This window comes from Apus apus, chromosome 20 (genome assembly GCF_020740795.1).
Source record: "Apus apus isolate bApuApu2 chromosome 20, bApuApu2.pri.cur, whole genome shotgun sequence".
Lineage (NCBI taxonomy): Eukaryota > Metazoa > Chordata > Aves > Apodiformes > Apodidae > Apus > Apus apus.
In genome coordinates, this window is record NC_067301.1 from 2564146 (window position 1) to 2589665 (window position 25520).

Sequence of the window (25520 nt, forward strand, 5' to 3'; positions counted from 1 at the left end):
GACATTGCTATGTCCTGCAGCAAACATGATCTGTTCTGCTGGACTCACAAGCCCAGATACCTCCCTTCCTTGGGTGGTTACATTGGCTTCAGAGGAGTTACTGCAGATTTACTGTGCAGCTGGGGACAGCAGCAAATTAATTGCATACAGAAGATTAAAAACTGTATTAAGTAGTTACAGGATTGTCCTTTTCACACTGCTGGTATAGAATCACCCTGTGCTCAGGTCTGGGGTTCCCAACACAAGAAGGACAGGGAGCTGTTGGAGAGAGTCCAGAGAAGGGCCATGAAGGTGATCTGAGGGCTGGAGCAGCTCTGCTCTGGAGACAGGCTGGGAGAGTTGGGGTGTTCAGCCTGGAGAAGAGAAGGCTCCAGGGAGACCTTAGAGCACCTTCCAGTGCCTGGAGGGGCTCCAGGAAAGCTGGGGAGGGACTTGGGACAAGGGCAGGGAGGGATGGGATGAGGGGGATGGATGAAAACTGGAAGGGGGGAGATTTAAGTTCTTTAGTGTGAGGGTGGTGAGACCCTGGCTCAGTTTGCCCAGGGAAGCTGTGGCTGCCCCATCCCTGGCAGTGTTGAAGGGCAGGTTGGATGGGGCTTGGAGCAGCCTGGGCTGGTGGGAGGTGTCCCTGCCCGTGCAGGGGGGTTGGGAATAGATGACCTTTCAGGTCTCTCCCAACCCAAACCCACTCTGTGATCCCACAATCACGGACAGCTGCAACTTTTTTTTGGCAGTTTACACCGCCTGGCGCAAACGACGGGCTGCACCTCCAGCTAATCAACCACACAATTAGCACCGAGCTGCTGACGAGGCCACCGCCAGCCCAGAAACACACCCTGCAACCCGCGTCCTCTGAGAACACCGTCCTCACCCCCCCCCCCAGCAGCGAGGAGCGGCGAGGCAAGGAGAACCACATCTCCCGACCCAGCGGGACCAGCCGGGAGGAGCCGGGAGGAGCCGGGAGGAACCCGCTGGTGCTGCCCCGCGGCCCCGGGCCCGGCGGGCGCGGGGGGCGGGCGCGGGGGGCGGGCGCTGGGCTCGGCCGGCGGGCGATGCGCTTCCTCCGCTGAGCGGGCCCAGCCGGGCTGAGCCGAGCCGGCAGGATGACGGTGGAGTTCGAGGAGTGTATCAAGGACTCGCCCCGGTTCCGGTAAGCGAGGCGGTGAACGGTTTCCCCCGGTGTCCCATCCCCTTCTCCCCCAGCCCAGTGTTCTCTGCCTGCCCAGCCCCATCCCGCCGGCGCGGTCCCTGCGGTGGAGCAGCCACGCTCCGCTAATCGCTTCAGGCGGCGGGGGCCGCGGGGAAGCCGGGCGGGGAACGGGCAGGGCCCGGCAGGCTGCGGCTCCGCCGGGCCGGCAGCGGGGAGCTGGCCCCGCTGCTCCCCCCGGCCCCGCCGAGCCCCGGCCCCGCCGCTCCCCCCGGGATCCCGGGCGCTGCATCCCGCCCCTCTGGGTTCGGACGCTCTGCAGATGTAAAACCCCGAATTGTGGCGCCCGGCAGAGCCCCGGGTCCCGTTCGTAGGAGGGTGAAGTGGCAACACCCTCTGGGGATCGGCTGGACGGTGGCTGATCTGAACCGCCCGAAGAGCCAGTGCTAAGAAATCCAGTCGTTTTCCAGGCAGGCACATTCCCATCTCTTGGAGGATGGATTTTTTATTATTTTTTTTTTTTAGCGGTCTTGAAGGAATCTGGGCTATGACAACAAAGACTCCGTCTTGGCTGTGCTGCATTTCAATCCCTCCGTTTCAGAAATGCCCAGGGCTGGTGAGGAGCCTCCACATTCTGGGTACAGATGCTCCCTGTGCCAGGAGCATCCTGGCTAGGTGTCTGCACGGGCTGGGATGTCCTGGTGCTGTAAAGGGAAGCTCAGAGCTTCCATAGCTGACAGTCTCCTGCTGCTTTCAATATTGTGCCTGAATGGAGACAGAGGGAAGGACAGACAATAGCCTGCTGAAGCAAGTTGGTTGGCTGTGTGTACAGGGGAAAGAGTTATCAAGGGCTCTCTCCTTCCCTGCAGACATTTCTTGTTGCTCCTTCTTGAAAATGATTTGCATTTTCCTTTAAGTGCATTTAAAAATAATTTATTGGCATGAAATATTCATATGAAAGGCTGCAGTGGTCTGTTGCTGTGGCTACTCTGAGCAGTTGTCATTTTCTGTGTGTGTGTGTGGGGTTGTGTTCAGCTCCAGGGAATGCAGATCCCTGGGCAAGTGCATCTTCTTCATCCCTGCTTGAGGGAATATGGCTGGCTTTGGAAAAGGTCCTCCTGCCCACGGTTTTATTTAAGTTGTTTGGTAAAATCCTGCTCTTTCTCGTTGCGAAGCTGTTTCCAAAAGTGTAATGGACAGTGTCATGTGAGATGACAGGCTGGTCTTATTTGTGAGCCTGGCAGGGACTGGAATCATGGGAGTTTTTCATCAGGAAAAAGTTAGGTGCATGGACAGGTTAGCAGGGGGGTGTGAAGCTCCTTTAAAACCTCTGCTCACTTAGCATCAATTAGAATTTATCCACCCCCTCTTTTTCTCTTCTGACTGATATTTCATCCGATTGTGCTGCAGAGCTTGTGAACTGTTTGGTGGCATCTTTCCAGAGCAGTGACTTCACTGTCCAGATGTCTCGTTCCACATGGCAGTGACCCTTTTCCTGGTGACGTCAGGATTGATTGATATGTTTATTTATTTATTTTGCCTTTGGTGTGTGTGGGCTTCAGGCCAAGTTTCTTAGTATGCAGGCAACATCATTCTGCTCTGTCTGCTCCATCCATAAAAACAAAACAGCTCTCAGAGCACTGTGTTGGACCTTTATCAAAAGCCAGTCATTTAAGCATGGAATTATGAACTATTTCCCAAATGACCAGACACAGTCTGCCTGTTACAGGGAGAACAAGAGGTTAGGCTGGAGAAATAAGCTCATGTATTTCAGGAGGCCTGAAATATAGGTAGCAGAGGAATATTTTACCTACAGACGCCTCCTAGAGTGTGAAAATACTGACATTAACAGGCCCGTGGCATTACAAAGAAAAAGGACAAAATAGAATTCCTCAGACTTTCTCAAAGGATAGAGATTTTGGCCTCCTTGTGTACTTTTCTTCCTCTGAACTCCTTAATTAGTTCTTCCTATGCAATTATGTGTTTATAATACAAGAGAATCCTTAGATCCTTGTAAGGGACAGTGCATGGCAGAGATGCTTATAATCACATTCCTAAAATCTTAAAACTATAAAAAAAGTAAAATACCATACAAGCTAAACTGTATACAAAAATATAGATACAGATGAGGTGTGAGAGAAGGTGACATCTAATTCATTGTCTCAGCAGAGACTGAGACAGCAATCAGTAAAGTCCCTTGTCATTGTAGACACCCATGGAAGAGGCAAAAACCTGCTGCAGCTTTCCCATACCAGTCCCTTAGGTAGGAATCACCCTCCCTTTCCTGCTGGCACCCTCTGCTGCACAGAGCCCCTTGGTGTTTCCCAGCCAAGGGCTGTGCCATGTGTTACAATTGGCTTATTCCCCTCAACAGTCAGCCTTCAAGATAATCACATTGTTTTCTGTTTGTTAAGCACTGGGAGGAAAAAGAAGAAAACCTCCCAAAAATATTGCATAAACCACGAGGCTACCAAATTAGTCTACTTCAGGGATCAAATCTGATTACATGTCTGAACACTGCAAATCAATACTCAATATACATTCAATCCATCACTGCTTCCTGCTTTATAGGGACCAGTTGCTACAAAGACAACTTCTTTAAAAAAGTAAATTGTTACTTAAACATGTACAGATCTTTAGATGGGTAGATAAGCCTTATTTCTGTATGGCATCTTGTAGAGACATGTATATTCAGTTCCAGTAAACAAGTATAATTACCTGGAAGGACCAGTTCTAGCACATTTGAATGCAATCCCTATAGATATTGTGGCTTTCATCTCCCGACTGCAGAGCTTTCTGGTTAACTAGCAGGAGGCTGGGAAATCTAGGAACATGTTTCTGACTTGCTGCACTCAGACACAGAAGCCAGGGGTCTGGAGTGATGTGAAGAAGACCCAATACTGCCCTTAGCCTTTCAGATCTGTTAAGCAGCAGTGCTAGATGGGTAAATTTGGCTCATTCTTGCAAAATGGCAGTCCTCGGGTATCCTGCCAGCTCCCAAGCCTTACCCCCTGCCTTTATTCCCTCCTTGCTCAGGGAAGACTCGCCTGGTGCTAAGGGATGAGTATAGGGGCTTTGTTACTCCTGGGTGTAAATACACTCTAGGAACAACCAGGAGGACAAGGGAAGAGTAGGAACAAATTGCAGGGGTTGGACCTGGCTGTAGTGATCTGTGGGTCACAGAAAACCCCAAATGCCTCTGTGGTAATTCCCACAAGGGAGGGAAACCAGTGGTTATTTCCCTAACTAACAAAGCTATTGTAGTTGCTGTTGCTATTAACTAACCTTATTAATCAGACTTGCGAGGTCAGGATTTCCCACTGCAGATCACCTGAGCGGGGTGAGCCAGCAGGTGCTGAGCTCTGACTGTAGCACAGTGACTCAGATGCTGGAGTCGTCTCACGAGGAGCCCTTCCAGCCTCCATGACCCGAGGGAACAGACAGCTAACGGCATCTCTCTGGGTGCATCCAACCCCCAGGCCACCAAGGGACCTTAGCAGGGTGGGGAGACCTGTAGTTGAGGCACAGGCTGCAGAAGACATGGATGTGCCAGGCTTTGCCTCCCCTGTGCCTCGCAGCCTCCTGCCTGGCTGTGATGCAGCAGTGCAGGAGCTCACAGCAGTCCCTGGAGCAGCACTGCCAGCAGGCAGTGACCCAGGGACACAGGCAGAGCTGTGCACCACTGTCTGCTTGTTGTTGTGGCTCTCATTAGGCAGAGAAAAATGCAGGCATGCAATTCTTGCTCCCTGAAAGATGTAAGGAGAAAAAAATTTGTTGTTTGCTAGAGGAAAGTGGAAAACCATTTAGAAGATATTTTTCTTTCACTAGGATGTTTCAAACAGGATGGGAAGAATTAAAACCCTGAGTCAAACTGATCGTGCTAAGTTTGATCCCAGATTGAATTAGACAAGCTTAAAGCTCTCATAACCAGTTTTTGTGTGTCCATGCAGTGTGAATGTGTGTTAGTGAAGGCCTCTGCAGAGAGAAACTTCAGTGGCTCCCGTGTGACTTGTGTCAATGGACACTGCACACCATTGACATGCAGTCTGAGGTGAGTTTTACTGAAAGAAAAACCCAGGATGGCCAAAGCAATAATCTTCATTTATTTAACTATGATGAACTGAATCAGTTTAACAAAAGATAGCACATGCATTGATTCAGCATTGAGTTTTGTTACACAAGGCTTCTTATGTAAGCAAGATCCCTGATCCCCATGGCAGTTGCACGATGATTCGCCTACATGGAGAGCTTCTTTTCCAGAGGCTAATGAGGACAGTTGCCATCACTTGCTGGTTTAGTTGCACAAGAGAGAAGATATTGTCACAAAAGCAGCACTGTATACTAGCTGTATCAATCATAATACCTGTCTTTATTATATTTCTTGCTTCTTTATGGCACTTCTAAAGTCAAAGGGTCTGAAGTACATAAAGGGAGAAGTGAAGGCAAAGATGTCACCTTCTAGTTACTTCCTCTCACAGTTCCAGCCATGAGGTGCTCTCCCAGTTACAGCAGTGCATCCTGCCCAGTCAGTAATACAGAAACAAATCTGGCCTTTACCAGGGTTGTACTGGGGCACAGTTTTTGGTGATCACAGCAGGACCCTCATGTGGCACAGGTTGTTTTTCCTTCATAGGTAGTATCACAGAAGTACATGGAAGCAGAAATCCCTTGATCTGAGGTTCCCTGTCATCAAAACTGCCATGTGAATCCTGAAGTACTCAGGAAAGCTGCAGTCCTTCAGCCTGCATTAATGTGGGCAGACCTGAAGGTATTCATTCAGCCAGAGAAAATCTCCTGGTATGAGAGAACTGACTTGGTGACAACTGACTCGAGATCTCTGGCTTGGCTTCATAAATGGCATTTTATGGCAGATTTTTGGCAAGCAGTTTCCTTAGTAACTTTGAATTGTGAACTGCATAAGTAGGGTGTGCCAAAGGGCCATGGTTCTGAAGCTAAAACCCCACTGATCCATCCCAGCTCTCCAAATCAAAAAAGGTTTTTTACATTATTTTTTTCCCTGAGGTTGATGAAACTGCTCAGACATAGAAGCTGTGAGTTTGCAGTGGGTGATATTAAACTCTGAAATACAATCTCTCAGGCTGCTCATGGGACAGTTCAGAAGTTCCACAGTGTAGCACACAGACAAAGGAAATTTTGATATTTTGTAATTTGACCACTGACTTTGTTACTGAAATAACACTCCTGTAAAACATCTTACTTTGTATGTACCCTGTAAGAATATCTGCACCTTTGCAGTGTTTCTAGTTGTCTAATGGATCAGTTTCTGAGTTGCTCGCTTTCATTTTCAGTAGTTTTGCAAAGTGTACAACTCTGGCTGTCACATGCTGAGGGTGTGGGTGTCAACTCCTTTCCCTCAAAGCCTTCCAGGGGGCAACACCTCAAGGAACTGTTGGCCTTGTCATGTTACAATGGCCAAAACCCATGGAGAAAGCCAAGAGCAGAGTTTTGCTACGTGCTAGCTGTAAGAAAGAATGTGAGAGGGCTGGAAGTTAGATGACAAAGCTTGCTAAAAGGAGAAAAACCAAAATAGCAGTAACCCTGTGGTGGAAGAGGGTAATTAGACCCAGAGATAATGTGGTTGAGGTGCTGATGTAGCTTATCTGTGCTACTGAAATGATGTGTGTGAGAGTTATCCATTGCTCCTCAGAGAGTGCCACCTGTGGTGATAATTGTGCTTTGCTGTTTGTCTGAGCACCATGCAGGGTCTCTGGATCCCAACCCTGGTCCTCGAAGGCCAACTGAGCATGCAGAAGAAGAGTTCAAGGTGTCTTCATCTGGCATCATCTCATTCACATGCACTCCAGACAGGCTCCTGGTGAAATGTGTTTTACTGCAAAGCCAGTGAGCTTTGCTTTCTGAGGGTAGGTCAGAGTCATTGTCACTCACTGCTGAGGCTGGAAAGGTGCCACAAAGTCAGTTTGGTGGTGATGGGAGACATTGGTGTCGAGCCTTCATGTGAAGGAAACCCAAGCTCTCTGCCAGTTGGAGTGGAGAATGGGCAGACCAGGGGCTGAGGGCTACTGCTGGCTTTGGCACTTGTTGGATGTGTGACTGGGGAAAGTCCCTTTTATTTATTTTAACAGCTCCTCTGTTTCATTTTCCTGACCTTCAGGAGTGGGACAGGATGGAAGGGTCACACTGTGTCTCTTGAGTCAAGAGCCTGTGAAATGTTTGTGATGACAGAGCACCTTCAGTAAACTAATGGATTAATAATTCTTTTCTGGTGATACCTTTAGGTAGGAAAGCCTGGTGTTCCAGCACGGGGCTCCCAGGGGAGGTGGGCTGAAAGGGAGGGCAAAATACTGCTGCTGCACCCACCAGGGACCTCTCCCAGCCTGTGTGTGGGAAACCATCCATTTCCCTTCATCTTGTGATGCGTCCCAGAGACAGAAAGGTTGTGCAGGCTCCTGGTGTCAGGCTGGGTTTTGTTTTTTTTTGTCTTGGTGGCATCCTCAAGGCTTCTCACCAGTCTGGTCAGGGAGGAGTGAAGCAAGAGCATGGTGGAGAATCCTTTGCTTGGAGGAGCTTGGCCTGCATGTCTGGCAGCTTTCCCTGGCTGTCGCCTGAGATGGAAGCTTGCTCCACATTCTGTGTTCTCAGTGACACAGCCTCTAGTAATCTGGGTGCTTTTGCAAAGTTCTGCACTGTCAGTAGGGCAGTTCAGCTTTGACCTAGAATCACTGGATAAGGAATCACTGTCTCATCTCCTAATGCACAGATCAGGGCTTGGTAATTTCACTACAACTCCTGAGTTAGTTAAATCCACGCTCAGAGGATCTTGCAAGTCCCTTTCCCCTCTTGAACAGTATCTGCTGGCTTGTAGGGCATGTATTCTGGGGTTATTGACACAGGTACACTGAGTTGACAGATCCTGTTCAAATGTAGTAGATTTAAGGAGGCAGAAGACTTTCAGGGTGACAGATGAACTCAGGATGGAAAGTGTGTGTGCTGCGTTATTTGAGGTTGGGAGCAGCATGAAGGCTGAGACCTGTAATCAGAGCTCCAAGAGTGACTGTGAGTCTGGATGCAGCTGTCTCTGGGCTGTGTCCAAACTGTCTCACATAGTTTGTCAGGGTGAACATGCAGGCCCAGCCCCTGTTTGGATACAGAGCTGGTTTCCTCACTAGCTAGCAACTTCCTGTAGACATTGCAAAATAGATTTATGTTAATTCCTGCACCTAAAAGCTACCTGAAATTGCTAACACTGTAAAGCCTAGACTTTAAGCATCCTAAGATATGAGATGTTGAGAGTTTCACCTGCTGGTAGCTTTCCAATTGCTCCTTTATCTTCTTTGAGGCACAGCAGAGCCTGGGAAAAGGAATTTATGCTGCAGAATTCCCTGTCTGGAGTATGTTTGAGCAGTAGGGAGCTGTATGCTTCAGTATCAGGCCAAGGGGATGGACTACCTGGCTTAACTGCAGCCCCAGGGAGTTGTGTGTATCTTCCAGGCTGCATGGAGATGAATTGACTCTCTACTGCCCAGTACACAGCAGCCAGAGTGTAAGCTGCCAGCCTTCCTCTCTGTGGGACCCTGTAGGATAGGCAACAGAAGTGGGATACTGAACAATTATTCCTGTGAACGGCCAGGAGGGTGGAGGCTGATTTCCTGCAGCTCCCCTGCATCCATGGGTAGCTGCAGCAGGCTGGCCTCAGCCCAGAAGGAGCTGCCCACAACTGCAGTCCCAACACCCCTTGTGGCTGGCCGTGTACCAGCAAGGAAAAGGCATCGTGCTTCATGTTCTGCCCATTACTGTGCTGGCTGCTAGGAGAAGTGTTTCTACAGCTTTAGAAAGAGGACAGGGTATGCTGGAGACTCTATTCCTCTAGAAGGCTTGGAGAAGGGTCTGTGTTTGTTCCTGCACATGCTTGCTGGTGAGGGAACTGGCTTTGCCACCAGTCCCGTGCGTATGAGCAGAGCCTGGGCATGCAGGTATCTGGCCTGCCAAACTGGGTGAGGCAATGCCAGCACGGGTCAGAGGAGCAGTGAGTAAGCCACACATGTTGTTGCAGGAGCTGGTTACTCCTCTGAGCCACTGCTCCCAAAAGAAGAAAGTAAGGCAAGACAATTGGCCCTACACAAATCTTTTGGCAAAATGTTCCATTCTTTTCACGTGGTGGGGTCCATGTTTTGGCTCACTGGAGAGGTTTGTTTTAGAGCAGTGCATCTACAGACCTTATTTTTGTATGTTGCTGTCTCCTCCAGCCTCTCATTTTGTAGAGAAGGAAATTCAGTTACAAGACTTTAATTTATGGGAAGGAATAAAGGACCAGAAAAAGAACACTAGAAGGGTTGCATGCATTCTCAACAGCCCATACCAATCCACTGCATAAGGTTACTCAAAGGCAATGTGGTACATTTACAGCAGAGTGTGCCCACACCCACCTTACATTCTTTTCCTGCTTCACTTTATCTGTAGGAGAAGTTGACTTTACTCAAGTACCAGGTCTCTTCTTGAGGGAGGGGGAGAACATTCTGTCGCCCTGCTGTAGTTAACCAGCACTTAATTCACTGCAGGAGAACACACACACACACACCCCACAGACTCTGAGAATAATCATTCTAGTGCAGAACAAAATTTTACTGGATATAGTGAGGGGATGGCTAAAAAGCAGAGCAGTATATTCATTACAGGGGATTAAGGGGATGATGTCAGAACTCATGGGTGGCACATCCCAGAGTGAAGTGCTCATTCATTCCTTAAATAAGCATAAAGTGGCACAGTCTAAACAGATTATATAATATCAGAGAGTGAGATAATCTCTTCTCTGCATACCCAGTCTGCTTCATCACACTACAGCAGGGCTTAATAATTTCCATACTCTTTATTAAATGCTTCTGCTAATAGAAACAGCATGTGTGAACATGTGTGTAAATGCATATATGCACATGCAGTATTTGCAAGGGTTGGATACATCTGCCTGTTGATAAAGTGAGAGGATATTTTATGGGAATAAAATGTAGCTGTCTGTGCATGCTCCAAGGTACAGACAGTAGTCCTTGTAGTCCTTTCTCAGCATCCAAATGGCTGTGCTGGTCTTTATTTACCACTACGTAGAGGAGACTGACATATGGTTTTGTCTGCTAAATCTCTGCCCATCAGACTGAAAATAGTGTCCCATATGTGTGGGTTTTACAGACAGAGTCTGTATATTGTGCTACAGTGAAGTATCTCCAGAGCACAGGGAGCAGCTAAAGGAGATCTGTCTGTACTCCTACAATGAAGAAAAGTCAGGCTGTGCAGGTAGGCACACTTGTGGCTGGCTTTGAGGACATTTTATGTCCATGCACTTGAAGAATACCAGCTTAAACATCAGCACAGCCCTGCTCCGTTGGCAGTGTTGGAGTAATGCAGAAATCTTGGTAACTGTTGTGAAGAGCAGCTCTCTAAGCATGTCAGTTGTTCCTGTTCCACTCAAGCTCAGAGAAATAATGCTGTTTCCCACAGCTCAGCTTCTTTTCAGAGTATCACCCCTTTGTTCTCTCTGATAAACCCAGTTTTTGGCAGGAAGTGTGGATTTGCACCGTGACCTCGCCCCAGGATGTAGGAAACGGCCACTGTGATAGCACTGACATAGCAGGAGGCCCCTTTCCCTTCCCTCTCCTACCCACACTTCCTCACCCCACACTTCCCACATGCTTCCCACACACAGCCCTCCCCACTGTGCTTTCCCCACACACTTCCCAGTGTTCCTTGCTTGCACCATCTGGAGGCTGGCACGTCAGCTGGTGCTCCCAGGTTGGCAGAGAACAGCCTACCTGAAGGCTGGAGGAGGAGAAGGCAGCAAGTTTGTAGAAAGACACCCGCCCTAAGTGTTCAGAGTGTAACAAAACCAGTTCTGCCAGATGGAGTTGGGGAGTTTGGAATAGCTTGAGCTCTTGATGTGCCACTGACTCATCTGAGTTCAGAGATAATGCATGGGGCAGTGCCAAAGTAGTGAACAGGGCTGAGACACTGGAGAATTCCAAGCTGAGACTGGTATTGGTGGAATGGGGAAAAGCTTCTCAGAAGCCCAAGTCCTATAGCATCCTATTCATACTTCTCTGTGACTTGCAGTTCTGAACTGTGTAGTTTGAGATGTGTGAGATGCCAAGCAATCAAGATGTGGAGGTTTCTAGCTAAATCTTCAGTATGGAGGCTGAGTATCTGTGAATCCTCCAGGGCTGAACCCTGTTGTTCTAACCCTTGACTTTATGCTTCAATTCTTTTTCTGCTGCTGAGGCCCAGTTACTACAATGCCAACTTTGTTCTCCCTTCCCTGGGCCACATCATTCAGTACAGAGCATGTATTAATTTTTACTCCAAGCCATGCTGGTCCCTGTTTCCTGCCCAGTGATTCCCTCTACCCCCAACATTCTGGCTTTTTGTGTGAGCTTGGGAATTTCCTTCTTGTGTGTGAGTTTAACCATCCTATCTCCAGAGCAGAGTCCAAGACAACATCAGGTATGAAGCAGGACAGTAAGGTTCATCCTTTTATTTATTATTTATGAGCTCAAAGGGATGTGACAGTCCATCACGTGGCCACAGAGAGCAGATGAGCAGTCTGTAGCTGGTCAAAGTCCTGCTAGCTGTACTCAAAAGAATGTCCTTTACTAAAGCTTGATGTCTGAGACACTAATCCTTTGCATGAGAATTAATTCACCAACCCCAGCCACATCACAACAGTTCAGTTCCCTCTAGAGAGGTGTAAGAGGAAGTCAAAGCTGGAAAAACGGGACCAGACCAACCCTTGAGAGTAATAAATAAAAGCAAGGGATGGGCAGTGTTTAGGATGCTTTTTCATATCTCCCCCAGCAAGCTGCCATGCAGCACCAGCTGAACTAGCACAACCATGAACTTTTACCCCTTTAAGGAAAGGGTTGTGTTACTGGTGTCAGTCAGTACTCTGCAAGAAAAAAACAGTTTTGTGCCACTGAGACACCGCAAAAAACATCTGGAACCTTCAGGAGGGTGCAAGCAACACCCAAGTCTCCCAGGGCAAAGGAAGGGGCAAGGACCTTCCCTTATTGCCCCCAGGTCAGTCAGCACTTCAAGCACTTCTGCTGCTGGAGAGGGCAAGACCTTTGCTGTGTTTGGCAGGACACAACACAGGAAAAGCCTTTGAGACAGAGACAAAGGGAGCATAGAGGTTGGGGAGCTCCAGTTCTGGCCAAGACCCGAGGCAGGGAGAGAAAAAAGAAACAAGGAGCATTTAGTGCTGAAAGAGATCCCTGCTGGGGGAGGGTGGATTGAGCTAAACTATGGGCAAGGGGAAGTCTCAACAAAGCCATGCTGGAACTTGTCCAGCCCTGTTGGTAAACGGATGCTGCTGAGTTCACTTGGGGAGAAGACAGAACACTTTGATATAAGTTTTTTGATAAATCCATTTCGCTTGTGAAACAAAGCAAACAAATGTAATCTGAGGAGCTGCATGCCCAAATAATGTTCCTTTCTTCACCTCAGAGAAGAATATTCCTGTATTCATTCATTGCTGTTTCCATACTGCCACTACCAAAGCTTAGCCCTTGCAACCCAGGAGAGTACTGAGCTGCAGGAGTGCAGTTGTCCATGCAGATTTCAGATGCTGAGAATTGTATCTCTTCTTGGACTTTGAGATGTGGTGCTGAGGTCTACTGCACATTGAACCAGAGAGGCTGAATCTTGCCACTGTGTCATTCTTCTGCAGAGTGAATATTCAGAACAAAAAGGAAGGTAGAGATCCATTCAGTTTTATAGCCAGAAAGGTTACTATCATCAGAAATAGTGCTATGCTCTGGGAGCTGGAGATGGCAGTTGCTGTGTGGTAGATAGCAGATGATCTTTGTCAGTTGCTCTGCCAGTTCATCAGCATTTGTGTGTATGGCTGGCCTGTCTGCATGGAGAACCCATCACCTTGAGGTGCTCAGCTCAGCATTTGAGCTGAGAAGAGACTTTCAGTGAACTGAAAGGGTCAAGAACAGCATTGAACAAGAAATGGGTAACGGTCCTGAGTGCTCTGGCAAGTGGAGAGCCCCCTTTGCCCTTAAGATGGTGCCTTTTAAAGTCAACTGGCTGACTTACTGTCAGTCAGACTGTGGAATCCCCAAGAGGTCGATGTTCCTTACTGGTTTTACCACAGTTTGCGCAGATGTCTGTATATTGCTGAGCTGAAACACCCAAAGGCCTGTGCAGAGAAGAGAAACAGTCTAGTTCAGTACTATTTCCTTCCTGCCCTCGCCAAGCCAGTTTTCTAAAGGGATTTTCCTTTCTACACACCCTGAAATAACAATATCGGAAGATTAACATTATGTGACATGATTGGGCTGCTTCCTTTTTCTCTCAAGATCTGAGAAGCTGCTCAAGTGGTATGGGTAGAAGTAGGAAATACTGTGCTGCAACTTCTGGCAGCATTTCCCCCCTAGTCTCTAATGATGACTGGTGAAAATTAAATTGCCTTTTTATAGTATTTCCTCTCCGTCTACACATGATGATCTGCAGATTAGTCAAAGATGGATGGTGAGAGATCCAGATGCTCAAGGTGCTGTTGTCTCCTTGCACATTCTAGTTACAAAAGAGAAGCTGGGGGAAGCCTATTATCATGAGATATATTACATAAGGAATGCATTAAAAGAGCTAAGGAAGGATTTCGTCTTTAAGCCATTAAATCCTGAAGTAATTTAGGTTAGAAGAGACCTCTGGAGGTCATCTAATCCAGTGTCCCTCTCAGAGCAGGTCCAACTAGATCTGGTTGCTCAGTGCCTTGATTCTACAGGAGCTCAGGCTAGTAGTGATAGAGAATTCAGTGTATGGGAAAAGTATTGTTAAAGATTTTAATACATTCCAGTAGGCCTTTTCATAATTTGAACATAAATGAGAAGCTATACTGAAATAGCCTCTACTTGTGTACATACAGCAGTGCATAAAAGCTTTATCTGTCATTGTATATCTCCTGAAGAGAGGTGACAGTTTTTGCTAAGTATTAATGTACTGATTTAAAGTCAATGGAGCACCATGCAACCAAAATATGAAGTCTTATTCATCTTGCTTCAAAACACTGTCTAAACATACACCTCCAGCCTCTCAGTAGAAGGGTAAGAGCCATAAACTGACATTTAGCACATTGCAGAGAAAGACTTGGGTATTTCTGGAGCTGTGCAAAACACGAAAGCTCTTACCAAAGCTGGAGCTGAGCTAAGTTTAGGCCACGAGAAGACGTGCTGGGAAGGGTTTGAGGGGTTGTGTACCTACATCCAGCCTCCATGAAAAGCATGGGAGAACAGAACACTAAGCACCTAGGAAATACCTGTATTTATGTGCCAGTGAAAAACAGATGTTTATCTGCTTTTTCATGTCTTGAGGTACTTGCCATATTTTAACTTTTTATCGGCTTGGAGGTTCTTGGAGCATTCAGAAGCTGTGCTGAGGCCACCTCTGACTGCTCTTTACAGCAGAACAGCAAACTGCTGTCACTTGCTGGCTATACTACCTTGCTCTCAGCAAACTTGTGATCCAAACCCCATCTTGCAGCAAGACAAGCCAGCAGTTTCTAACTGTCCTGCCCACTGGGACTTTATAAGAAGCAAAGAGTCAACTGTGGTGGCTACTTGTAGTTCTGTGGCAGGAGAGGAGCACAAGCTGATAGATATGGTGACAAGTTCAAGTGTTTGGGCAATCATTGGGCTCAAAAAGGGAAAAGAAATTTTTCAGTGGAGCCTTTTAAAAAAAACAAGTGATAACAGAACAACGAGGAGAGATGTGAGGACCATCATTTCACTGTCACATTATCAGAGCTTCTGCTGGTCTACCTCAGTTTTTTTACAGCAGAAAACTCTCTTGTGCTCCCAGGATCCAAAAGCATTGGCACAGCCTTCCACATCTGCATTGTGCTTATAGCCATCTGTAGAGAGATTTTTAGTCAAGATTAGAAATACAGCTTATTCCATTATCCCAGAACAAAAACAGGAGACCCAAACCACTGAAAACAGCTCTTCTAGTGCCCTTTCTCCATTAAGCAATTGGTTACAGTTTATCCCAAGGATAGATACATTTTAATGATGAATAAAATCCCCTCCACACTCCTTAGTCCACAAGAGTGACAGTAAATAAATTATTCTTTACAAAACATAACATGAACCTCAGATAAGAGAATTGCATTTTTTTAAGTGCTTTGAATATGAGTGGCTTTAAAACTGCTTGCATAATCTGTTTTTACCTACATTTCTCCCATTTATTCAAAACACAGTGTAGATCTCAGATGGAACCAGCAGTTTCCCCAGGGAGGAGATCAGCAGTGCTGCAGGAAATGAAGGACTATATGGTTCACTGAAAAGGAAGGCAAGGGGAAGTACACATCTAGTTTATAGCAAGAGCTGATGATCTGAGAGCTAAATGACTGCTGGCTGCATAAAAGCAGTTAAAATGAACAGGTAGCAGAAAGCCTCACTGCTCCAGGGAGGACAAGTGGATCAGACCAGCCTATGGAATTAGCATAACTCTTACTATAAATAGATTTATCTGGGCCAGTGTAAATCTCAGTTGTTTTGACCAGAATGACAAGTCACCTCTAAATGTAGCAGATCCTTGCTGCAATCAACCACAAAGTGCTCCAGCCTAAGCCACAGTCCTCGGGGTTGGTGGGAGGGAGGTACAGCAGGTCCTGTCACAGAGCCAGGCAGACCTGGCTGCAGAGCAGGTTGGTCACACCGAGGACACAGAGCACCAACAGCCTCTTTGCAAAGCAAGACTGACCCAGCCCCAGTTCCTCAGTCATCCCAGCTGCCAAGAGGAGAGCCAACAAGCAAGCTTGGTTCCTCAGAGGCTGGTGGTAGCCGTGCTGTCGTGGCCAGGCAACACACACTGGCCTTGCAGGGTTGGTTTGGGGCTCTCCAAACTGCAGTCTTCAGGAGCCAGCTGAAGGCAGCACCTTGCAGGTGAAGCACTACTCACTTCCCTCCAAATGCTTCTCAGCTCCTTCTCCCAGCCCACAGCCAGCCTTCCCTCCTGCTGCTGGCCTGTCTCCTAAGCAAGGCAATTAGGGACAGCTGAAGCCAGCTGAGACCTCTGCCCAGGGTGTCACTTCAGGACATGAAACCCTCTCCTGCTAAAAGTTTTTAAACTATTATTTTATTACAGAAGAGGCAATGAGGGTGTTGGAAGGAAATGAAGAATATAGATATGTGTATACATATATTCCCTTGAAAGAGAAGAAGACTTCTAGTTGCCCTGACCCTTAGTTTCCCTTCATTTTTTCAGAGTAGGACCTCTCTCAGCCAAGGTGGAGGTGTGGGTTAGTTATGGCTGGTTTTACTGCTTCCCTGTTCCCTCTCCCAGACCCTCGGCCCATCCTAGTATTTGGCCTTTTGCAAGTTCTCTCTGGATGTTATGCTTTTCTTCTGATTTATGGTTTCCTGTGGGCTTGGAGGAATGTGAGGCAGGAGTAGTGTTCTGCTTTGTCACTTCTGAGCAGAAAGGGAAACAGAGATTAGTAGCAACAGGTCTTGGGTTTTGTGGAGGTTTGCAGGCTGACAACAAAGCTTTAGGGAGGGTCAGAGCTACCCTGTGGTGACAGGACCTTGGTGAAGTGCTGGCAGTGCAGCAAGCCACAGACCAGGCAGAAGTCATGGCAGCCCCATTGTTCCCATTTTGCAATGGGATAGACATGGGTGGTATCAAATACAAAGAGCAGATCTGAGGATAAAGTAGTCACTGCACAAAGAGAGCCTTAACACAGAAACCAGGATGCTGTGTGTTATTCCTGCCTATCCTCCAGGACCGTGTGGTGATTTTGTAGTGCTCTAGGGTCATCCCTGTGTCTGGGATGGAGGCAAAGTCCTGTTAGAGCATTAGCCTGTGAAATGATTCAGGATACAAACTGCCAGATCAGAGCCCCTTTGGTTCTGGATTGGGTGGAAGGCTGAATTTTAGTGCCTTTTGGGTCGGCTGGTGTGTCACAGTCACCAGTTCTGAGGAGGTTTTTGTCAGTTGTTTTCTGAGTCAGGCTTGTGTGATCTCAGTGATGGAGAATCCAGGGCTGTGGCTTGGCCTTGACTCAGCCTCAAATCAAAACCAGGCTCTCCTCCCCATATGAACTCTGTCTCTTTGGCCTGTTTCTTTCCAGGACATCTCCTTCAGGCTTCTGCGTTCTCATCTTCCCTTTTCAGTGAGAGGATGTCAGCTGTGTGGAGGACGCTGACAGGGCTTCCACCATCCTGTGCCTGTTGGGCTCCCTGCCTTTTGGCCAAGGGTGGGAAGCACTTGCAAGCAAGGGTCTTTGCAGACTTCTCAATGAGTTGTCCATGGGTCAGGGTATCTGAACACAACCTGCCTGTTTTTAGAGGCCATAACTCTTCCCTTGCCACTACTCACCAGGCAAAGTGCAGCCCAGAAGTGTGGCAGGTAGCTGTGTCTGTTTGAGCAGCATCCTTGACAGGTTGTTAGCCCATGGGTCTGTGTTGGGTGCCCATAGTGGTCAGCACTGCAGGTGAAATCCAGCACCTTGTTTTAGCTGAAAGCAGATGTGGTTTTATTTAACTCAGTGCACATCCTCTGTCTCTTTGGACAAGACACACGGTGAAATATTTCCTTTGTTAATCTGCTGTGTGAGTCTGTAACAGAGTTTTCAGAGCAGAAATCCTGGTGTATGGAAAAAAAGGCCATTTTAAACAATGTACTGATAGGCCATGGCCCTGCTTCCCAAAGCAAATGTGGCCCTCGTTAATTAAATCAGTTGAATATCCATTCCAGCGTGCAGAGATGTTCACTTAAATCATGGCTGATATAAAGAGCATTACTCTGCCCACTGCCTCTGCAGTTATTTAGCTCTCTCTGTGATAGGGGAATGTGAGTGACTGTGCAGAGCTTCTCAGAGGTGCTGTGACCTGGCTGCTTGGGGCTGCCTGTCTGAAGAAGGCAGTGGCTCTGCCAGGGTTGATATCCTTTCATTCCAGGTGCTCAGCCAGTTGAGAGCAGAAGTGGAGCAAGATGTGTCACACAGTGAACTGGGAGCCCCTGTCTGCAGGATCAGTGCCAACATCTGGAGAGTTCTGGCTCTAGTTATTACTGTGTCAGCAGAGAGAGCTCAGTGGTCAGGAAGGACTTGCACACGTGTAGTTAAATGCTCTTCCATTTCTAAAGCAAGGACACTGCAGTGCTGCCATCTGACTTGATTGAGGGATTGACAGTTCCTCCCACCTTTGGCTTTTCTCCTGTTCTATTCTTACTTAAAGGACAAAATCCAGAAATGCAAGGCTCAAAGTAGACAGGGATCAGGCTTCTGCCTGGCCTTGCCTGAACTGTTTCACCCCGGTGTGTGCATGCTTATTGTTGTGTCCATTATGGACCAGCTGCAGGCTTGAGAATGTCTGGTTTTCTTTTCAGTTATATTTATCTGGCAGGCAGTGCAAGGAGGGATCAATTCTGTTCTTGGTTTGGGTATTCACCTTTTGTTTTGACTTCCTTGGGTCTCATTACTTCTCCTCTGCCTCTCTACTTTCCTTGCTCTTTGCCTCCCTAATCTGCTCAAAGCCCTTGGAGGTGTGGCAGTCTTTTTCTGTGACACTGTATGTTATAAAATATGTGGGGGTTTCAGTACCCTGGGAGAATACAGTTGCTACTCCATGTAATGCCAACAATAGCATCCTTTTTGTTCCCTATTTTTCTGTGGGTGTGGCTTCTCTATGTATTTTGTAAGCATCAAGTAGTAGCCAAAAATGAGTGCAGAAAAACATAGCCCCTGGCTTGAGTAGTCAGGTAAAGGTATTAATAACCATGCACACAAAGGAAATGATTAAGAAATAGGCAGTGTTCCTAATTGAATGCTTCTTCCCCATTCATGGGAGGAAGGGTGTGAAATCTTTCTTATACTTGGCAGCTCTTATTACAGAAATCAGCCATTAGCCCCATTTGCACAACAGGTTAGTCTGCAACGTGGAGCCAGTTCTCAGGGCAGGGCTGAGATTTCTCTGGAGCTATGTGAGGAGCTAGGAGTGCAGGTTTGCAGGAATTCCTGTATTTTTTTTTTTCCCTATTTTTATTTCCCCGGTGGAATGGGCTGAAAAATTGGTGAAAGAAACTCCTGTGGTATGAAATTCCAAAGCAATTTCTCATTTGAAAACTGTCATTCCATTTGCAGCTGGATTCAGATCTGGATTGTGCAACTTAGAAGGCAAAGGAGCTCAGGTTCAAGGTAGTGGAAGCAGAACATATTGGTCCATCTTTTCTGTCCAGAATGGAATATTGCCAGTCTCAGCACTGTCCCATGAAATGTTTCACTCTGATAAATCAGCACTTCCCAATGCCAGGGGCACTATTGCAGAAAATACTGGGGTTTTTCTCCAGAAATTTCCCATGCAGCTCTGCATTGGATGGAACTTTACAAATCCAGTGCCATCCCAGGCTGCAAGGGAATGACTTTGCTCTTGGCCCTCACAGTTGCATAAGCAAAACCAGCCACGCAAGCCTTTGATGTGGAATCACTCCTCCACAACCCTGAGCAGGAGAACCTGTTTCACAGGGAAATGAAGCGTTTCTTAAAACACATTAGTTACATCCAGTGCTTTTCAGATGTTTCTTCAGCCTTTCCTGTCAGATTAGTTCATTACTGAATTATCTAGACCTTGTAAATAAGCATTAACAGAGTTCTTTGTACAATTCTTTGCTAGACAGGGAATAAATCTCATTTTAGAGCTGATCATCCGAGGTTAGAATTTGGAAGTGGCCATGGAAAGACATGGATGGCTTGTGAAGCTTTAAAAACCCCCTTAAATCTCAGTATCAGGCAGATGCAGGCTGAAGCATATAAAATAATTGATAGAAACAATGACTCAGTAAATCTTAGGTAGTTCTGCTGGATTTTGTACTGAAACCGAGTAGAACCTTCTGATGATGGGGGGATGGCAAGATAGGAGGTGGGGGGGGGTCATGTGGGTGTCCTGCTAGTTGCTTTTCACAGTAGGTATCTGGAGAGGCAGAAGGATGAACTCCATGCAGCTAAAACACTGAATAACTCTGGGATTTTGGTCCTATAAGGCTGTCCTTGCACAAAGGTCAGTGTGGTTAAAGAGCTTGAAAAGTTTAACTTAAACCAAATTAAACAGCATCAGACCAAATGGGGGGATTAAGCTTCTCCTTTGTATATCACTGTAGCCCCCAGTGGCCTCTGCAGTGGTAAGGAAAGACTGGGCCAGATTTCTGTTGTATTTACACTTGTGGAAGTCTGCTGAGTTTATTGGGCTGGTATAAATGGAGGTGATTTAGGCTAGTGGGGGTGGAAGTGAATGTCCTAAAAGAAAGCCAGAAAGTTCACAAAAACAAGTCTCATTGAGTCTTGAGTTTGCTTTGTGGTTTCCTTGTGAATCAGAGAAGAAAAAGGGAGTGGGAGGAGGGGAGAGAAAAGGCATTCAGAACCCCATCCAAAACCAACCCTCTTCTCTCCCCCCTAGCCAGTATCTCTCATACAAGATATTTGTTTCTTCTGGCAATAGGAAGAAACCTTTCCAGATATTGTCCTCTGAGAACTGCTCAGTATTTGCAGTTAAAAGGGCAGCGCACATGTAAATATATGTGTACGCTAAGAAAAAGGAAATAATAACTGTTATTGTAACACAAAGGACAGGTTGTTTTATTTTTTTTGGCCTCAAGAGTTCATGCTGCATCACATACACAGTGGGATTTCGTGGAGCACCTCCTGACCTGCAGGGCTTTACCTGCCTCAAGCCCCAGACTCCCTCAGCTAATTCCTGCCATGACCCTGATTTCTCTGTTGATGGAGGACATGATTAGGACCCATTTCTTAACACTTTAGGGCTGCACATGTATCCCTGAGTCCCAAAACATTGCTAAGGAGAGCAATGATTTTCTTATCTGTCTTCATGGATCAGTAACAACATTTCTTCCTCCTCTACTACAGGAGGCCAAGCTAATTTCTTAATCCCCATCCTGCTTCTTCAGCCTCAACAGGGAGGATGGAGCTTCTGGCATTGAAATGACTTCCCTGGAAAGGGTGCTGCCTGCAAGCTGTCCTTAGGTGCCAGTGGAATGTATCCAGGGAATACCTGGAGCCAGCCAGCCTTGTATAGTGTTCATGTGAAACACCTTGGGCTTCTGGAGAGACTTGGCTAATCCACTTGTGCTGAACATGCAGAGAGGGGCTTGGTGAGGGCTGAGATGGTCCAGTCTGAACATGTTCCCCAGCACATGGAGAACAAAGTGTGGGCTAGTAGGAACACCATGCCCATGGAGCCAGTGGTGGTGCATGTCTTGATAGCTTCACTCAAGACTGGGGACTTCTAAATGGCCTGTGTGGTGTGGCAAGTTAGTCAAATGAACCTTCTTGGCCTTGAAATCTAGCATGCTGTGCTGTAGTAACCAAAGCCCATTAGCGCTGGGGAAAGGCTGAGAGGGTGGGGGCACAACCTGTTTTAGCAGATACAAAGGAAAACTAATCAGCTAATACAAAGGCACCTAGGAATGACATACTGTCCATTATCCTGGGATCTGTGATGTGGCTTGTTTTAAACTGTGCTGTGTGTAAACCGTTCAATAGGATTATTTTGAAGGCCACAGTAATTAAGGGATTATCTAAGGAAAGTGGTAGATGCTCTCTCTGCCTTAGATAATGGGACAACTGCTCCTTCTGTGGCTGGGATGGAGATTCAAGGACTGTGTCTCTGACAGGAATTTACTTTGAAACTGGTGGTTTTAACAGGAATCCTGCATGCCAAGGGGACCAGCACATCATGCTGGTTGAAACATGGGTAGTTTGTATCTGCTGTGCAGCAGTGCCCAGTCTGCAGGACCTCCCTGTGCTGTTCTGGTTTTTTGATGTCAGATTTACTGGTGGCTTCCATGCACTGTGAGTCCACTTCTGCCAAGAAAAGCTGTTGTGCTGAGACAAACTTGAAGTTTAGTTTTGCTGCAGAGGCAAAGGAGATGTCCAAAAGGGGGTAGGGCAGGGTGCACTCAAAAAGGGCATCTGTGTTTGTTCCCAGGAGAGTGTAGTTCTAGATATTGTTGCCCTTGGGGGAAAAAATAATTCCTTCCTTCTGGAAGCAGGGAAACATTTGACATTGGCAGGTGTTGGCACAGTAGAATTGATGGATGGATGAGATCTGTGTTTCGTGGCTTGAGGCTGAGGAGGAGGGTGTTCTGCTCTGCTGCTGGCCTTTTGAGATGGCTCTGTGACTTCCATCCCCCTGTGTCCCATCTGCAGGCTGGGGGGTGCACAGACCTCCTGTCACCAGCCTTGGACTGACCCGTGCTCTGAGGGCATGGGGACACCCACCCCATCTCCCACCCCTGCTGTTGGTATGAGAGGTGTTCCAGTGAGCTGGAATGGTCCTGGAGCGACCAACTGGAAATTTCTGGTTTGAGTGATGCAAATATGACTGTCCCTGCTGCTTGCAGACCTGTGAATCCCTCTGTCGTTTTGCCATTGTTTTTATTATTATGTTTATCCCAGCAACTTTCTTCAGATTTCCCTGTTTTACTGCTATCACTGCACTTCACTTACTGGAGGGTTTGAGCAGCAGGCACTTAAAGTGAAGCCACTTAAACCTCTGGGAGGTGAATTTTCCAAATGACTCAGCACGATGAGCAGGGAACATTTTCAAAAGGCTGGTCTCAAGTGTCACAGCGAGCAGTGCCAAATGCCAGCACCTCTTGCAAACTGGACTCCTTTTGGGGTTCCAAGGGAGAATTCTGGGGGTGCCGTGCGGGTCCAGGCCCTGTGCTTTGAGCAGAATGAGGTGACCTCAGGCTGGGGTGGTGGGGAGAGCTGGGAATGTCGCCTGTGCCAGTGGAGCTGCAGTGGGCAGTGCTGTGCTGGGAAACGTAAAGCAAAACCTCAGCTGAGAAGGCCAGAGAGGCTCAGCTTTGGCAGAGGATCGGGAAATCTCACCGAGCGGGGAGAATCGTGGAGAGGCAGCCAAGGGGAACACAGCTCCAGTGTTGGGGCACACAATGGAGTTCCTGTGGCAGAGGCCACAAGGGAGGACATTGTCTGTGGTCCCAAGTGTGCCCGGGCTCCACGTGCAGAGCCATTAGTAGCTACACTAATGAGTTCAAAATTCACCGTCAAGGCAGGGGACAAGCAGCAATCAGTGGAAGATGATACTGTGCCCCTAGAATGGGCCCTGTGTGGTTGTCTGCTTTGGAGCTAATAGGAACAAGAGATGAAGTGTGTCCAAGTGTGTGTCTGTGTTCAGGAGGTGACATTTATCACTGCCAGTGCAGCAAAGGGACACCTGCCACTGGCACATGGAACGTTTGCCTCGCTCCACTGTTGTGTGTGAGACTGGCTCCCCACAGTCCCTCTTTCTCTCTAGTTTGGCCCTTCAGAGACTGTCAAAGGACAAGAAGGGCTCAGAGCCAGGCCAGGTGCAAGCACAAAGAGGCACAGGAAGCAAAGGCCTGATCTAGGGAAGCAAAAAGTCTCTTCGGCTGAAGGGATGCAGACCCAGTGCTGAAGGCTGGGCTGCAGCTGCTGCAGATGCTTCACATCCACTTCCTATGAACTGGAACTGCCTCTGAGAGACAGCAAAAGCACTTCTCTTCTGCTTTCTTGTACTTCCCTTTGCTGCCCTACCCTTGCATCTTTTTTCTGGCCCCCTCCCTGACTTGCAGCATCCCCTGTTCTTGCCAATGTGCCTTTCCCCCTCGCCATCCCCTGGCTCCCACTGCTCTCCCTGAAATGCCTTTGCATTCCAGCTCTGCATCTTCTGCCAAACACTGTGTGTGTGCACTGTGGTCATGTATGTGTGTGGGGGAATGAGTATTTAGGAGTAAAACAAAGTTTCCTCTGCAGCAATAACCATGATAGACTAAACAACATCTTGCTCACATCTGCAGTCCAGCTAATTCTGGTTCGAGGCAGAAGGCTTGTGCAGCATAGCAAAGTCCACCTAACATCTGCCAGCCATGCTTTTTTTTCCAAAACAACTGTGGAATTCTAGTGAGTCATAGGCCCTGCATCTACCTGCCACTTCCACAGCGATACCAGCAAGGTGCAAGGCTCTGCTATTTTACATAAAACAGATTTGTTTTCTAACCAAAACCCCATTTAATCCCTTCTGATCTCAGAAGATTTTCCTCTGTGTTCTTCTGAATTTGGTGTAGATCAGTAACAAGGTATGCAGCCTGCATTTTCAGGGTCTCGTTCATCATTTGTGCAGGTAAACATTTAGTATGTGAATTAAGGTAGACATTTGACAGTCAATTCTGCAATCCATCACCCCCTACTATCATTTTATGTGCTGATTCTGTATATGTCCTGCCCTTCTGGCTTAGCATTAAGGATGATATTTGTGGCAGGACTGTGATGTGTGCCTCTGTCTCATGCTGGAAGGTGGAGCCTGTCTGCTTTCACTTACTGGCCAAATGCACCTCTCACACCATAGCAGTAATTCCTTCAGGTTGCTGAGGATTAGGAGTTGATAATTGATTTGTGATATTTAGGTTTTTTTAAAGTTGAATCTTCTGTTAACATGTGATCACATGGAACCCAGAGAAATCAAAGACTTAATGGTTCCATAGGAAAGCCCAGTAGCCAAAGGCAAATAAAAAAGGATTTCATGCTCTTATTTTAAGATAAGACATCTGTGGTGTCCTTGCATTGGGCAGTGCAAGAAATGAAAGAGACACAATGGTCATGCAGACCTCCAAAATACCTCATCCTCAGCTGTGTGCCTGGTTTTACTGCTTGGTTGGTTGGTTGGTTGTCTGCATAAAAGCAGACTGAACATATTTTTAGTTAGAGGAATTTAGCAACCTGCAGTTTAGCTGACTGGCTTGGAGAAACAGTTATTTTCCTGCCTTTGTTGAGGCTAGCCTGGGATGCTCAGGTGGAATGAAAGCACTTGCTTTGGGGCTGGCATTTTGGTGGGACTCCAGTTTATTTGTGTGCACACCTCTTGTGCTCTGCACCATGCTGCTCTTTAATGCCAAGTAATGCAGATGGAGCAAACCTACAAAAAACTAGGGAGTGCTTCACATACCCATCTTGGCAGGAGGCTCTCCATGGCTTTCATCTCTCATCCTGGGGACAGTGAGGCACTCAGGGGTTTAACTCCCTAGTTTACTCCTTGCTGGGCATATCTCTGGATCTAGTTCATCCTACTGGCTATACCAGTGCAACTGGTTCTACAAAGACATTTCTTCACTCTGGTTCCTGTTCCAACTCAGCGAGCTGGGTGAAGCATGTGCTTAGCAGTGGGCATAGATGTGAAATCCCATTGAATCTGGTGGGAGCGAGACAGGTTTAAAATCAAGTATCTGCTTGAGGACTTTGCATATGCACACCCTTTAAACCCTGCTGGCTCAGGTCCTTTTCCTCCAAGCCTTTGCCAGTGAGGGCCCTGATGTTAACCCACCTTTGGTAGCTTCCTCACTGGCTGGCTGT

At 47.3% G+C, this 25520-nt stretch overlaps 1 protein-coding gene across 1 annotated transcript in view; it reads left to right on the plus strand.

Moving 5' to 3' along the window:
- Nucleotides 1–666: 666 nt before the first annotated feature.
- The window catches only part of ACAP3 (ArfGAP with coiled-coil, ankyrin repeat and PH domains 3), a 74768-nt gene continuing 49914 nt past the window's right edge, over nucleotides 667–25520 (plus strand). The window contains exon 1 of the mRNA XM_051637188.1: nucleotides 667–1150. Within this exon, the coding sequence (XP_051493148.1) occupies nucleotides 1104–1150 (47 nt within the window). The 5' untranslated portion in view covers nucleotides 667–1103. The remainder of the gene's footprint in view (nucleotides 1151–25520) is intronic.